This window comes from Helicoverpa zea, chromosome 27, assembly GCF_022581195.2.
Source record: "Helicoverpa zea isolate HzStark_Cry1AcR chromosome 27, ilHelZeax1.1, whole genome shotgun sequence".
Taxonomy (NCBI): Eukaryota; Metazoa; Arthropoda; class Insecta; order Lepidoptera; family Noctuidae; genus Helicoverpa; species Helicoverpa zea.
This window is the reverse complement of record NC_061478.1, coordinates 4,897,631-4,911,550: the sequence shown is the minus strand read 5'-3', so window position 1 is coordinate 4,911,550 and position 13,920 is coordinate 4,897,631. Positions and strand designations below refer to the sequence as shown.

The following is a 13,920-nucleotide window of genomic DNA, read 5'->3' as shown; positions in this document are numbered from 1 at the left end:
TCATCCATCATGACATGTTGTACAATTTTTTTTGCATCTAAAATCAATCGCTTTGCTCGTGATTCAAACTGAATCTTTCGCTTGATTAAAATCTGCACCCGCATTTGCACTGCAGCAAACAACCATTTGTCTTCCTTGTAATAAAAGTAATAATCATTTCTTATATTCAGGAGTGTTTATAACTAAATAAGTAGATTGGGCTAGTGGCTGGCAATTTTATTTCTCTGTCAAATAAAGAAAATCTCCGAAGTGTACATTCCAATTTCGCAAGTTGTAGATATTTATCATGTTACAAATATCACTATTTGCTTTGTCCTTCTCTTATTCCAATAATATCATATATTGCCTTTTTTGTTTTCTTGACTTATACAAGTTACAATTATGCTAGATATGATATTGTACAATTTTATTTGACAAATGACGTCTTGTGAAAAGGAACGGACGGTCTTTCAAAAACTGCAATAAACCTACCGTGCGGCAAGGCGGCGAGTATTATTTTCTTTTTAATTTTTATCTTTTAGAAAACTAAAAGACTACCAGTGGTTGAAATATATAATCACGTATTGTTCGCTTTAATTCAACAACTTATTCCAATTATCGGGCGGGTGGTGCGCGATCGATTAAATTGATTACTGTGTTATTGAAGTAATTTATAAGTAGGTACCTATATTTAAAAACGTGTAGGTACTTTTTGCCGGTATACGGGCAGGTAACACCTCGGCTTCTATTTTAATTCGGAATACACCTACCTACAGGCAAAAGTGTAAAAACGATAGCAAAATGCCCCGCAAAAGCAAGCACGTCCCGCCAAAAAATATTAATAACAATGAAAGTCCAGAATTTATTGATGATTCAATAGTTTCTGATGAGTGGGTCGACGTGACGGATGAATATGTTATAAAGAACACTTCCAAAACATTGCCGGTGTCGAGTGAAAACCCGCCAAAATCCGACACCCCATGTCCTGAACTTGAATCATTAAATTCGCCGAAAAAGAAAAAAAGGAAATTGAAGATGCCTCTAACTTTCGACGAAATCCTAGGAAAACTTAATTTCAATACATTGTACTTGAAATTCACGAAATTATTACAATTCCTGGAGAGTAATGACAGTGAAATGTTGTTCCCGTTCATAACTAAACGATATGAAGAGTTTTTCAAAATAATCATCCAAGACATTAATATTTTGAAATCAAGGAGTTTGGATGCTAATTATAGAGATATTTGTGATAAAATAATAGAGGTTGGCAGCTTCAAGAATTCGGGATACCTTTTGACCTATAACTATGATTTACGGACGGAGTTTAAAAAGTATATTCTTGTTTTAAAGTTTTATTTTTACTAAAGTGCACCATAACCAAACATTTGATGAACCTATCCACTTATAATAATTTTTTGATTGTATTACAAACTTCTTATTCAAATTTCATTTGATTTCAGTATTTCTCCTTCGTTTCAGTATTGAATTAACATTTGATTGTGTTAACATAGAAAAGAAGTGAATGCAATTTTTCTTATAATAATTGCATTAAAAAAAATGTTCTATTTAAACTAAAGCAATATTTTTTTAATGTTTGGTAAAATATCTATTTGAAGAAATCTTCTACTGTGTCTTATTTATCTTATACATTCTAGGGACATTTTTATACACAAAGTTTTTTTAAATTATATTTTTTTTTGTTTTTATTTACAGTCCCATCTTAGTCATCAAAAAAATTTACACCCAAAGCCCTTTTAGTTTGGAAGGAACAAGGTATGTTGATTTCACAAAATTATTATTTACACAGTAATAAAAATTAACAAAAAAATATTAATACTGCATACAACACACAAATATATTTGTTGTTTTTTTCAACACTAAAAATACATATGTCAATAATAACGATTAAAAAAAACTTTATATTAAAGTCAACAACAAATAATATATTACAAAAAAAATATTAAACCGTTTCAGTTCATCAGATAGCAACCAACCTTCTCCGTTACCCATGGAGACGTTCGACATGGAACCCCGTCATTCACCAAAAAGGTTCAAAAACCCTACAGTATCTAACAGCTTTAAAATCCACTGCTTACACTCAGCACTGGTATTCGTAAAAAATAATCTGACCAAAAATATTGAATTCCCGGAATTAACATCCGAGCAAGCAGAATTCATGCAATTGTTGCTTGAAAGTATTATAACCTTTGCCGACTGTGAAAATGTCAGTGAGGTCAATGAACTCTATAGAGCTTTATGGGAGGCGGTCAAAATTCACAGTACAAAGTATGATTTTAAAGTTAATATTGACAGTTGCGGTGATAAAAAGTAAGTTAACGGATTGATTTCTTGGCATGGGATGTGGTGAGGGCGTTATTATTATTATTATATGTAATACATTAACACTTATACTAACCGCTTGTATGTTGCTAATTATAAAACTATAGAAAATTAATTGTGTTTCGCCTATATCAGCGCTCTAACATACAACGGGTTAAAGGTCGTGACACACATGAATGGCACGGCATGGCGCAGCTCCAAGACAGCGATTAACTTGTCATTTGAATTTGACCCCTAAGTCGTATCTAATATAAAACATTTTATAACATCAATATAGAAGAGCTCTATGGCACAATGGTCACCATGCTGGACTGCCGAACCTGAGGTTCCAGGTTCGATTCCCGGTTCGATCGACATTTTGTGTGATGAGCATGCTTGTTGGCCGTGGTCTGGGTGTTACAATATGTATTTATAATATGTGGCTATATGTAGTTTATCAGTTGTGTTAGCACCCATAACACAAGTTAATTAATAACTTACCATGGGGCTAACCGTCCGTGTGTGAAATGGTGTCCCGACATTATTATAGAAACGGGTGACAGGGAGCTTGCAACTACTATAAGAGTCGTGTCGCTCTGCCGTGCCGTACCGTACCGTGAAGTGCCGTTCACATGTACCTTGACCTTAACAAAGCTTTTTTTTTGTTTAGCGTTATTTTCCTAGCATATTTTTGGGCAATGCACATTTTTTCTTTTATTAAAATATAAAACATACTGATATTCTGGTAAAGAGTTTTTATGTCTTTAATCTAAATCTGGGTACCATTCACGTATAAATACGTTGTTCAGAAACTGCTCCTTAACTACAATAAACTAAGGTTTATTTTACAAGAACCATATTTAATTTTAACAAAACCAAAACTTAACATTTGCCTTTTTATATTACAGGAGTCTAGTCTTTGAAAAAGTACCAAAACAGAAAAGGGTTGAGCGTGCGACTTATACAAAACAACGCAGAATCAATATAACACCACCACTTAGCTCAAACGAACAGACAGTTACTGAAAATCAATCAAATGTAATAGACATGGTTATTTTGACAAACCAAGCAATGAGTGTAAATAATTCTACTGTAAGTGAGATTCAACCAGTTGTTACCACAGACCAATCTATGGGTCCAAATGAACATGTGGGATTAAATGACCCTGTGGGTTTAAATGACCCTGCTATTGATAACACAGAACCCAAAATTGAAGTTACCACAATTCAGCCAGAATGGCAGACACAAAGAGATGTAACAGACCAACCCATAACTAGTGTAAATGGACCAGTTGTTAACACAGACCAAATTATGGGTTCAAATGAACTAGCCATTAATACAGTACAAATAAACCAAACTGACATTACCACAAATGAACCAGTCGTACAAATACAAGATGAAACAAAAATACCCATTGATAGTTTAAATGAACCAACTGTAAATGGAAAAGACCCAGCTGTGAGCACAAACCAACCGACACTTAGTTTAAATGAACCAGATATATGTGAGATTGAACCGGGTGTAAGCACAAAGCAACCGACAATTAGTGAAAATGAACTGAATATAAGTGTAATTGAACCGGGTGTAAACACAAAGCAACCGGAAGTAGTCACTGAATCAGCTGTTGGTAAAATAGAACAGGTAGACTCTAACCAATCTACAGACCAAAATGAACCATGTCCAAGTAGACCAGAAGAACCAATGACCAATGAGAGTACTGCAGTTGATATAAACCCAGTTGTTGAACAACCTATAGCCAACAACCCAGCCACACTCTTTAACCAACCAGTTGATAAGAAACAACCCGTTCTTAGTGTAAATCAACCAGTGTTTACCCCAAGTCAACCAGTGTTTACCCAAAATCAACCAGTGTTCACCCCAAGTCAACCAGTTGTTAGTGTAAACGGACCAGTAACTGGTGTAAACAAACCAACTGGATTAAAACCATTCGCATGTTATAATCGCGAAGATCTTATTATCAAAAATCCAGGTCAAAAAATTAAAATGTAAGTATAGTATATCGGGTGTGTCGTACCTAATCACATTAAATCCTATCACATATACTTTATGATATTCTACGGCGAATTGTAAAAAAATAACCTAATTCAGTGGCTAGAGCATTCAGTGGTTTAGCCACAGGAGTCATTTTTCGTTTTCATAATTTACAACATCATGCAGAGATAAAGTTAGGGGTACCGAATGTTTTGACCAGTTGATAGCTGTCAGTTTTCAAGAGAGAATTTCCGTTGTTTGTTATGTATGACTGACTCTTAAATGGTGTTCTGATTCTCGCACATTTAATTTTATTTACTTTGTCAGTTTTTTTTTTACGTATTTTATTATTTTCTTTGTGCTAATCGACACACATTAACGTATTTAATTTAATATTATTAGGTACGACACACTCTGTAGATCTAAAATACGGAGTAATGCCTTATTTCTTTCACCTATTGACTGTCGTATGTAAAATGTCTTATTTTTCACAGATACCCTCCGATAAAACCGTCGCCGAAAAAAATACTAAAAATGAGAAACAAAGCCACTTTTGTATACAGATTGCCTAGAACATTCCTTTGCAATGCTTTCAAAACTATCATAAAATTTCTAGCCGACGAGAGAAGGGATAAAATGATATTCATACCGACTAATCAGGATGAGTTAGTGTTCTATAGAAAATGCATGGAATGGACTCGTGTCGAACTTGATGCGATTTTCGACGGAGAATATAAATTTTATGTTAATCAAATCGTTGATTATTTGTCTTACATGAAAGTTCAAGTGCCGAAACCTGCCAAGGAATGTTTTAATCTAGCTACTGGTATTAGGTAAGTTAACACAGTTAACCGACTTCGAAAAAGGAGGTTCTCAGTTTGGCGCGTTATGTATGTTTGAGCGCGATTATGTCCCGTTCGGTTCAGTTGATTTTGATGCGATTTTCAGCATGTATTTGTCAGAGTTAGGAGGAAACCTAAAAAAGTTTGCTTTTCAGTGCTTTTTAAGGTTTTTTTAGTAAGTTATAGGTATATAAAGGGCACAGTATACCGCTGTTTGTCTGTCTATTCATGATTACTTCGGAAATCGCTTCACATATTTTCATGCAGTTTTCGACTTCGTTTTTTTAATATGTAGTGGTGATATTTATTTTAATTGATAGATTTAATTTATTCCCATATACATGCACATGTATAGTAAACAAGTATGTAATAAATAATAATATATTTATTAATTCGTTTCAGGGAGGTGACTTATGTCAAGAAACCGAAACACCATTGCAATGGGTAATTATTAACTTGAATAATAATAATGATAGTTTTTAATGCATTCTAAGCTACATCTAGAGTTAACTTCGTTCACTTGTATAAAACCCCCAACTTATCTCTGTATAAAATTTCATCATGATTGGTTTAGCCATTTATCATGTAAAGTAGCCGATAATCGGCTAGGAGGACATCACTAATTGTTGATTTAATTTGTTTTAGCAAACCGATGGTAAAACCGCCCGTATCAGAATTCAATATTCCCAACGTTTGTACAAGGTACGTCAACATCTTTATTTGCCTAGCCTTTTCCCAACTATGTTGGGGTCGACTTACAGTCTTCTAACCGGATGCAGCTGAGTACCAGTGCTTTACAAGAAGCGACTTCCCTATTTGACCTCCTCAACCCAGTTACCCGGGCAACCCAATACCCCCAATAACAGCCGGGATATACAGTTTATGGTCTCTGCACACAGCGGGCGCGGCGCGGCGGGACGGGACGGCGACGCGACACTGAGCAGTTGTAATGTACTAGATATTACGGATGACATCACACAGAGCCGTCCCGCTCGGCGCGACGCGACGCGACGATCTAGTACATTGTGTCGCGTCGCCGTTCCGTCCCGCCGCGCCGCGCCCGCTGTGTGCAGAGACCTTTAACGTGCCATCCGAAACAGTCATTGGTGTCTAAGATATACTTGGAAAGTAGATACAAACTTAGAAAAGTTGCATTGGTACTTGCCTGACCTGGAATCGAACCCGCGCCCTCATACTCGAGAGAGGCCACCACGACACTCGCACTAATTATTACTCATACTAATTGTTGGTTTAATTTGTTTTAGCAAACCGATGGTAATACCGCCCGTATCAGAATTCAAAATTCCTAACATTGTTACAAGGTACGTCAACATCTTTATTTGTCTAGCTTTTTCCTAACTTGGATTCGGCGTCCAGTCTAACCGGATGCAGCTGAGTACCAGTGTTTTACAAGGAGCGACTGCCTATCTGATCTCCTCAACCCAGTTACCCTTGCAACCCCTTGGCAAAACTGGTTGTTAGACTTTCTGGCTTCTGACTACCCGTAACGACTGCCAAAGATGTTCAAATGACAGCCGGGACCCACCAATCTATCGATACCCTTGGCTATCTACTTTGTTTTTCGTTTTTTTAGAGAATTTTCGTTTTTGAGTTTTTTTCTTTTTTTTTATTAAATAGATTTTTTTTTTAATTTAGCTTGAGGAATAAGAAGAAAAACAAAAAGTTAAAGAATAAAGACTTGGTAAAACTGAAAACACCAAAAAGCAAAAAATCGGTTGTAGGCGTGAGGTATGTTTTTGGACAAAAACTAAAAATCACCGCTAATTAAAAGCTTTTTTTTTGCAATGTAATCGGTGGCTGTATATAACGCGACTTTTGTCAAATCATATCATCTTAAAAAAAGTATTAAAATATACTTATAAAACATACAAAATCATGAATTATGTAGGTAGCTTTTGCATGCCTTCATGGCAAAATATGGCTGAACCATTAAAATGTATCTCTGTCACCTATATTGAACCTACCAAATAAACGTATCTTTATCTTGGTATAAAATAAAAGGTGAACGGTTCATATCATACATTAAAATGCTTGTGGCCTTACTACAAAAACTTTAACCACTGTTTTACACTTGTCTAAAAAAAATGTGGCTCCAAAATGAACCATATGTCAACGTCATAATTTGACATTTTTTTAGACAAGGCATAAACTGACGTTTAAAAGTTTTTGTGGTAAGACGGTTGGTGTTTGACATACATGCATAACTTACTTATAGATGTTTAATCTCACGAAAGCGGGTGAGCCTTACGTGTGTGTGTGTGTGTGCACATTGTGTTTGTGTGCTCAAAAATGTGAATAGTCATTAGGCTTAAATCCAAGTTTGTCTTAAAACAACTGTATACATAGAAAATTCACGGTAAACATTTGTTTTGAGAAAACTGACATTAAGGTAAATTTTTAGCGACGACATAAAATAACTTCTGTTTTGTCTTAAAACAGAAACCGAAAATTGTATTTGCAATATCATAGTTAACAGTTGTTTTTATAAAAAATACTTTTATGTTGTCGGTGTACTTGAGCCTTAGTTGAAGGCATGCTTCGCTCTTGGCGTTGCTGGGGAGTTTGTTGCGCCACTTCTTCCCAGCAAAACACATAGGAAGTGGTGAAGGGCGGGCGTTTTGGGGGCTGTCTTTTGTAAATTTGACGTTCAAAAAGTGCTGATTTTCAGCCTATTTTGAATAAATGAATCTCAATTTAGTAAATATGTTTTATTTATAGCGACAATAAGATATCTAAGAAATCTTCCGACTCAAGCAGTGTTAGCAGCAGCAGTCGAGGAACTAGCCAGGAAAGAAAGAAAAAAACTAAGAAAGCTAGGAAAATGAATAAGTAAGTTTAAATCGGGGGTGTCGTACCTAATCACTTCCACTTCATGCTCCAAACAGATGAATTTCATTTTGTAGAAGCTAATAGATAATTTTTTATATCCTGAATTATTCGGTATCTGCAAATAGAAAAACAAAAAAAAAGAAAAAGTTTTATTTTTTTTTATTTCAATTTTGTACATATTTTTTTTGGTTCAGTTTATAATTTTGGTTTTCTGTTATTTTATTTTTACTTTCATTTTGTTAAGATTATTGTTCATTAACAGTTTCATCATCATTTGCCTAGCCCAACTATGTTGGGGTCGGCTTCCAGTCTAACCAGATGCAGCTGAGTACCGGTGTTTTACAAGGAGCGACTGCCATATCTGACCTCCTCAACCCAGTTACTCGGATAACATAATACTCGTGGCTAAGATTGGTTGTCAGACTTACTGGCTTTTGACTACCCGTAACGACTACCAAAGATGTTCAATGACAGCCGGGACCTACAGTTTAATGTGCCATCCGAAATACAGTCATTGGTGTCCAAGATATACTTAGAAAGTACATACAAACTTAGAAAAGTTGCATTGGTACTTGCCTGACTTGAATCGAACATACTCATACTTGAGAGGTTGGTTATTTACCCACTAGGCCACCACGACTCCACCCATCTATATTGTAAAGTTCATCATCATCTGTGTAGCCTTTTCCCAACTATATCGGGGTCGGCTTCCAGTCTCACCGGATGCAGCCGAGTACCAGTATTCATACATAGTATAGTTGAACCTACAAGTTATATACTTAATATAATCTAATTTCCATATACTTTGAAATAAGCTATTTATTAATGTTTTTTATAGACGTTTGCCACAGGAAATGGATGTGACACCTAAAAGTACGAGCTGTAATGGCAAGAAGATGCGATGGGGCGACGACGCGAGGAAGGAACAACTTATAGAGGCTCTCTCTGTGCCCGTGCAGAGTGATAAGGCTATGAGGTAAGTAAATAGACATTTTGTGTACTATTTTACTTATGTAATGTGTTACAAAAGTATTCAGAAAAAAATCATCATCCTCCGAGCCTTTTTCCCAACTCTGTTGGGGTCGGCTTCCAGTCTTACCGGATGTAGCCGAGTACCAGCGCTTTACAAGGAGCGACTTTTACGGGTTCTATTCCCGGATCGGGCCGAAATCGCTTTGTGGGTTTTCTAAAAAACTTTCACAAAGCGTCCGATGGGACGGCCATCCGACAACACCGGAGAGAGATCAGGCGCAGCACCGACATTAACGTGCTCTCCGATTCACGGGGGAATCAATCACCAACTTCCAAGCTCCGGGCTGCTTTGTGAAAGTCTTACAAAACCATAAAGCGATTTCGGCCCGACCCGGAAATCGAACCCCAGACCTCGAGCACAGCAGCCGCGGTTGCAACCACTAGACCAACGAGGCAGTCAATTCATAATAATTAAGCAAATAGATTCTATGATTTCTATGAGATGAATCGTTTTCAGAATAATGCGTGGCATGGGCTGGAGCGGCGGGGCGCTGGGGGCGAGGGGGGACGGCATTACTGAACCTATTATGCCTGTTCTCGATCTTGTAAGTATAAGTATATTCTATCTTTGTTAAAAAAGGATACCGTTATATATACTAGATACTATTCCTGATAGACAAGGCTATAGATATGTCACCGGAAAATAACAAGACTCGTAAGTTGATCAATTTTCTAGGCAGTTGATCAACTCTCGGAAAATAATAAACGGCAGTTGGAATGTACTATTTAACGTATGTATTTTAGTAAGTTGATTAATTTACAGCGTCTTACCGTTAAATCATCCGACAAACGATGTGGACAAGTTGTATTTCCTACTACAATATTACCAAAGCTTAACTTTCTTAATTTACAAGTTATAGTTATCGGCACGAATCTTGAGCTCTGACCTTCACCTGTGCAGAAGTAATTTATTGGGTCCCTTTTGTGGTATGAAGTGAGGTGCGGGGGCGGGCTAAAGCGGTGATTGGCCCGCAGCGCATCGCGTCATAGCCGTCACTCGGGATTGGTTCTTTGCTTATAAATCACTTCTGCGCAGATGTAGGTCAGAGCTCAATATTCGTGCCGATAACTATACTTAAAATATATAATATTTATCAAAAATTGTATAGTTTATACATATTCACAATATAACTGTCTTATTCTACAGCCCAAAGGATATGGTTTCGGCGCATACAAACTAACGCCCCAATCAGAAATCGTTCCCAAAAAACGTGCACCACCCAAACCCGTCACAGTTTGGCCAACCGACAGCAGCGAAGACGCACAACTATCAGAAAACGATATCATCGTTGAAAAAACTAAAGAATTACTCTATACAAAACCTTCCTTTGATAAATTTATGAAAGGAGACGGCAATCAACTAAAAACGGATCCGGAAATTATAGATTTAGACGCTGAGTATCCAGATACTGATTACAAAAAAGCGGAGGTCCCAAAAAAGACCTCTAAAGCTAAAAAAACTAAATCGGAGACCGTTAAAGCGAAACTTATAAAATCCATAATTCAAATACCTTCTCAGACCAGACACGGGGCACTGCTTGACCAAAACCCAAACTATGTTATAGAATTTGTACCTAGAAATTTCCGCAAAGAAGTTCTAGAGACTGTTCTAGAAATTTTGACAACGGACTTGAAAGCAAAGAATTTGACGTTTGACAGACCTATCAGTCAGAAAAATAAGCAATACATGATGCATTTGTTGAAAAATCTTAAATATAGTAGCAATGTACAAGTAGCATGGAACGAGCAATGTTTAGCCGATGAGATTGTGGAGAAATATAAGGACTTACCCGATGTTTTTGTAAAGGGTTCTGTTTCTGATGATCGATTGTGAGTATTTATTTATTTATTCATTTTATTATGTATTTTTTGGTGTTAAAAATATATAAAAACGCGCCATTTCTACATTCCGCGATTTCACCCGCGTCCCGGGGGAACTACTGCCCGTGCCCGGATAAAATATAGCCTGTGTTTCTCAGGAAGAGTGTAGCATTCCATCAGTGAAAGAATTTTTAAAATTGGTCCAGTAGTTTTTTATTTAACAGTTTATATACACACACAGAATACAGACAAGAAGAAAAATAGAACAGATAGTACAAAGGAATAAAATAGAAAGAATATAGTTTTTGAGTTTATACATCACAAACAAAAAAACAAAAATACACATTTTTCTTCTTTATAATATCAGTGCAGATATTCAAAACAAAATTACCAATTTCAGGGTAGTGGAATTCGAAAAGCTACAAATCGTCAACGAAGATCGTGACACCAACGAAATTATACAAGACGAAAATGTTTGCGAAGTTACCAATTACATAAGAGCCTGTGGCGTCAAATGTGACACCCGAAAAGCCTTAGATAACCTAAAATTCAGGGTTCTAACACTTATGAAAATACTAGATTTTGTCAAGTCAGATAATGAAGAAATTGAAATAGAATTCAATAATGTTTTGCCGAAAAAACATAGGAATTATATTCAGTCTGCATTGGATAGTATCAATTTAAGACACAGGCTTGGAGAAAGTAAACCAGAAGGGGATTTGTCGGATGAAATTAAAAAGTATATTGGAGATATGTTTATAAGCCATATGTTTAATCATAGATATAGGTACGTTTTAAATAAGTCCACCGACAAATGTCAAATTTTCTGCTAACTGTTTAATTTGAAAATTGAAACGTGAAAAATCATAGTAAGCAGTTGTATTAAGATAACTGATGTTTAAGACTAATATTTTTAGGACTTTTAGGCTAGAACTTGGGCCTTCTTCTTCCTGCTCTGTTCCCAATTTTACTTGGGGTCGGCGCAATATGTCATCCCTCTTCCGTTTTCCCCTGTCACTCGTCATACTGACACTCAGTCCCTTCCTATTCATATCATCTTTCAGGCAATCCATCCATCTTTTCTTAGGTCTTCCTCTCCACCCATAAGACTCTTAGGCCAGAACTTGGGCCTAAGAATTTTAACAATATTTCAATGTTTCGAACATTCGTTATTTCCACTTATTGGACTAGCTTTCGCACGCGGTTCAGAAACAACAAAACTACCAAGGCATCTCTAAGTTTAATTGGATAAAAAGCCTAAAATGTTCAATGTAACTTAAAAACATTAACTTCTAGTTAAACTTACTTAAAACATTATTACTTTTTTATACATACAGTCAACTTCAGGTCAGTGGTAACTGTCTTATGGAAAATCGTACTTATTACTATTGAGTTAAGGTGCATGACAGTTACCACTGATGTGCCGTCTACCGTACTAAAATATTTTTTTTTCTAATTCCAGTGCCGTAACATATAGCAAGCATTTCCACACCAAGCGCTTCCATACACCACCAGAAACACGTAGAAAAGTAGACAAATGTAAAACTGAAGCTGTTATTGTTCTCGACAATAATAACAGTAAACCTGATATTACTGATAATTCTGAGATTACTGATAATCCTGAGATTACTGATAATCTTGAGATTACTGATAAGCCTGATGTTACTGATAATCCTGAGATTACTGATAATCCTAAGATTACTGATAAAGAAAATAATGAAACTGCTAGTTATGAAGTCACTGGTAGTGACGACGACTTCACTGTTGATGGCAATGACGTTACTGTTGATGAAAATAACGTAACTGATAATGACTGTATAGATTTAAGTTCTGATGAAGATAGTTTTAGAATTTCTCCTAAAATACTGCCGCCTAGAGACGAAACTGTAAGCATGTTTGAATATCTGTGTATGTATGATACATCGAATTACAGTTTTAAGGCTGAAAAACCAAACAGCATTGTTGTGGATGAAAAAGATAATATTTCAGAATCTCAAGTTATAAATAACTGGGATATTGAGACAGAAAATCAGGATGAAACCATGGTAGAAATTGGTTTAAATAATCAAATTCAAGAGAATATAGAAACAGAAGAATTGATTGAAATAAATAAAGATGAATCATCTACAGAAATCAGTGAAAAATCAAGCAAAATGGACGATGAAGAGATTATAAAACGTATTGATGACATTATAGAGGCAGAAAATAAGACTGATTGTGATATTAGTTTTGATAAAGACGATTTAGTGTTAAGTGAAGAAAATTATGATAATCAATCTTTAGAAGCTAGTCATTCCAAAACGGGTGAAATAGAAAACGGTATAGATAAGAAAAGTACAGAAATTAACCATGTATACATAGTTAATTTGCACTATCCTACTGAAATAATAACGAACGAAAAAGCTAAAGCGGTTCAAGAAGTTATTTCGAAGCAAATAATGCTTTGTAAAGAATTACCTTTACTCAAGTGTCATGGCGTCCAATATGGCGCCCTCATATATACTTGCCACAACAAAAATACATTTGAGTTTCTCGAAAATTCCATTAAAAATATTGGTGATCTAAAAGTGTTGAACACTATACATGTTACCAAAATGGCTGCTAAATTATTTTGTTTGTTTGATTTTGATTCTGTTTACTTATTTAATATGATAGAGATGTATAATAAAGAGATTTCTACCAAGCAGTGGGTGGTAGAATCGAAGGAGTTTTGTGATGGTAACACTATCTTTATTATAGAAATGGATAAGAATTCCATTGACTTTATACATGCGTCTGATCTCTCGTTATTTGCGGGTGTCGACAAAGTAGAATTTAGTTTGATCTGGGAATAAATAAACAGGTTTTTTTACTCTCAATTTTGTTTTATTATTCTACTAATAATTTAGTCTTCTCCTTGTAAATACTTAGGACACACTTTTCCTAGGTCTCGTCTAAATAGATCTAACAAAGGCCTTTGACATTGTAAGCAATAGGTACCTACTTAAAGAGTGGGTACTATTACCTAACCGCAGGAATTCACCTGATAGTCTATTGATATTAGAGTCTAGAGGTATCTGATAAAAATATGTAAATGGTATAAAAA

General features: G+C 35.7%; 1 protein-coding gene across 3 annotated transcripts; it reads left to right on the top strand.

Annotated features, from left to right (window-relative positions):
• The first annotated feature begins 457 nt into the window (after positions 1-457).
• LOC124643362 lies at positions 458-13,693 on the top strand. Of its 3 annotated transcripts, XM_047182326.1 has the most exons (15): positions 459-1,310; positions 1,693-1,752; positions 1,954-2,307; positions 3,207-4,304; positions 4,785-5,123; positions 5,535-5,576; positions 5,778-5,834; positions 6,398-6,454; positions 6,789-6,881; positions 7,872-7,982; positions 8,821-8,958; positions 9,472-9,559; positions 10,162-10,844; positions 11,236-11,622; positions 12,298-13,693. In XM_047182326.1, the coding sequence occupies exons 1-15, from the start codon at positions 781-783 to the stop codon at positions 13,667-13,669; spliced, it is 5,409 nt and encodes a 1,802-aa protein (XP_047038282.1). In that variant the 5' UTR covers positions 459-780; the 3' UTR covers positions 13,670-13,693. The 3 variants fall into 3 exon arrangements, with proteins under 3 accessions (XP_047038283.1, XP_047038282.1, XP_047038284.1); XM_047182327.1 differs by lacking the exon at positions 6,789-6,881 and having other exon boundaries at positions 458-1,310; XM_047182328.1 differs by lacking the exon at positions 11,236-11,622.
• The last annotated feature ends 227 nt before the right edge of the window (positions 13,694-13,920 follow it).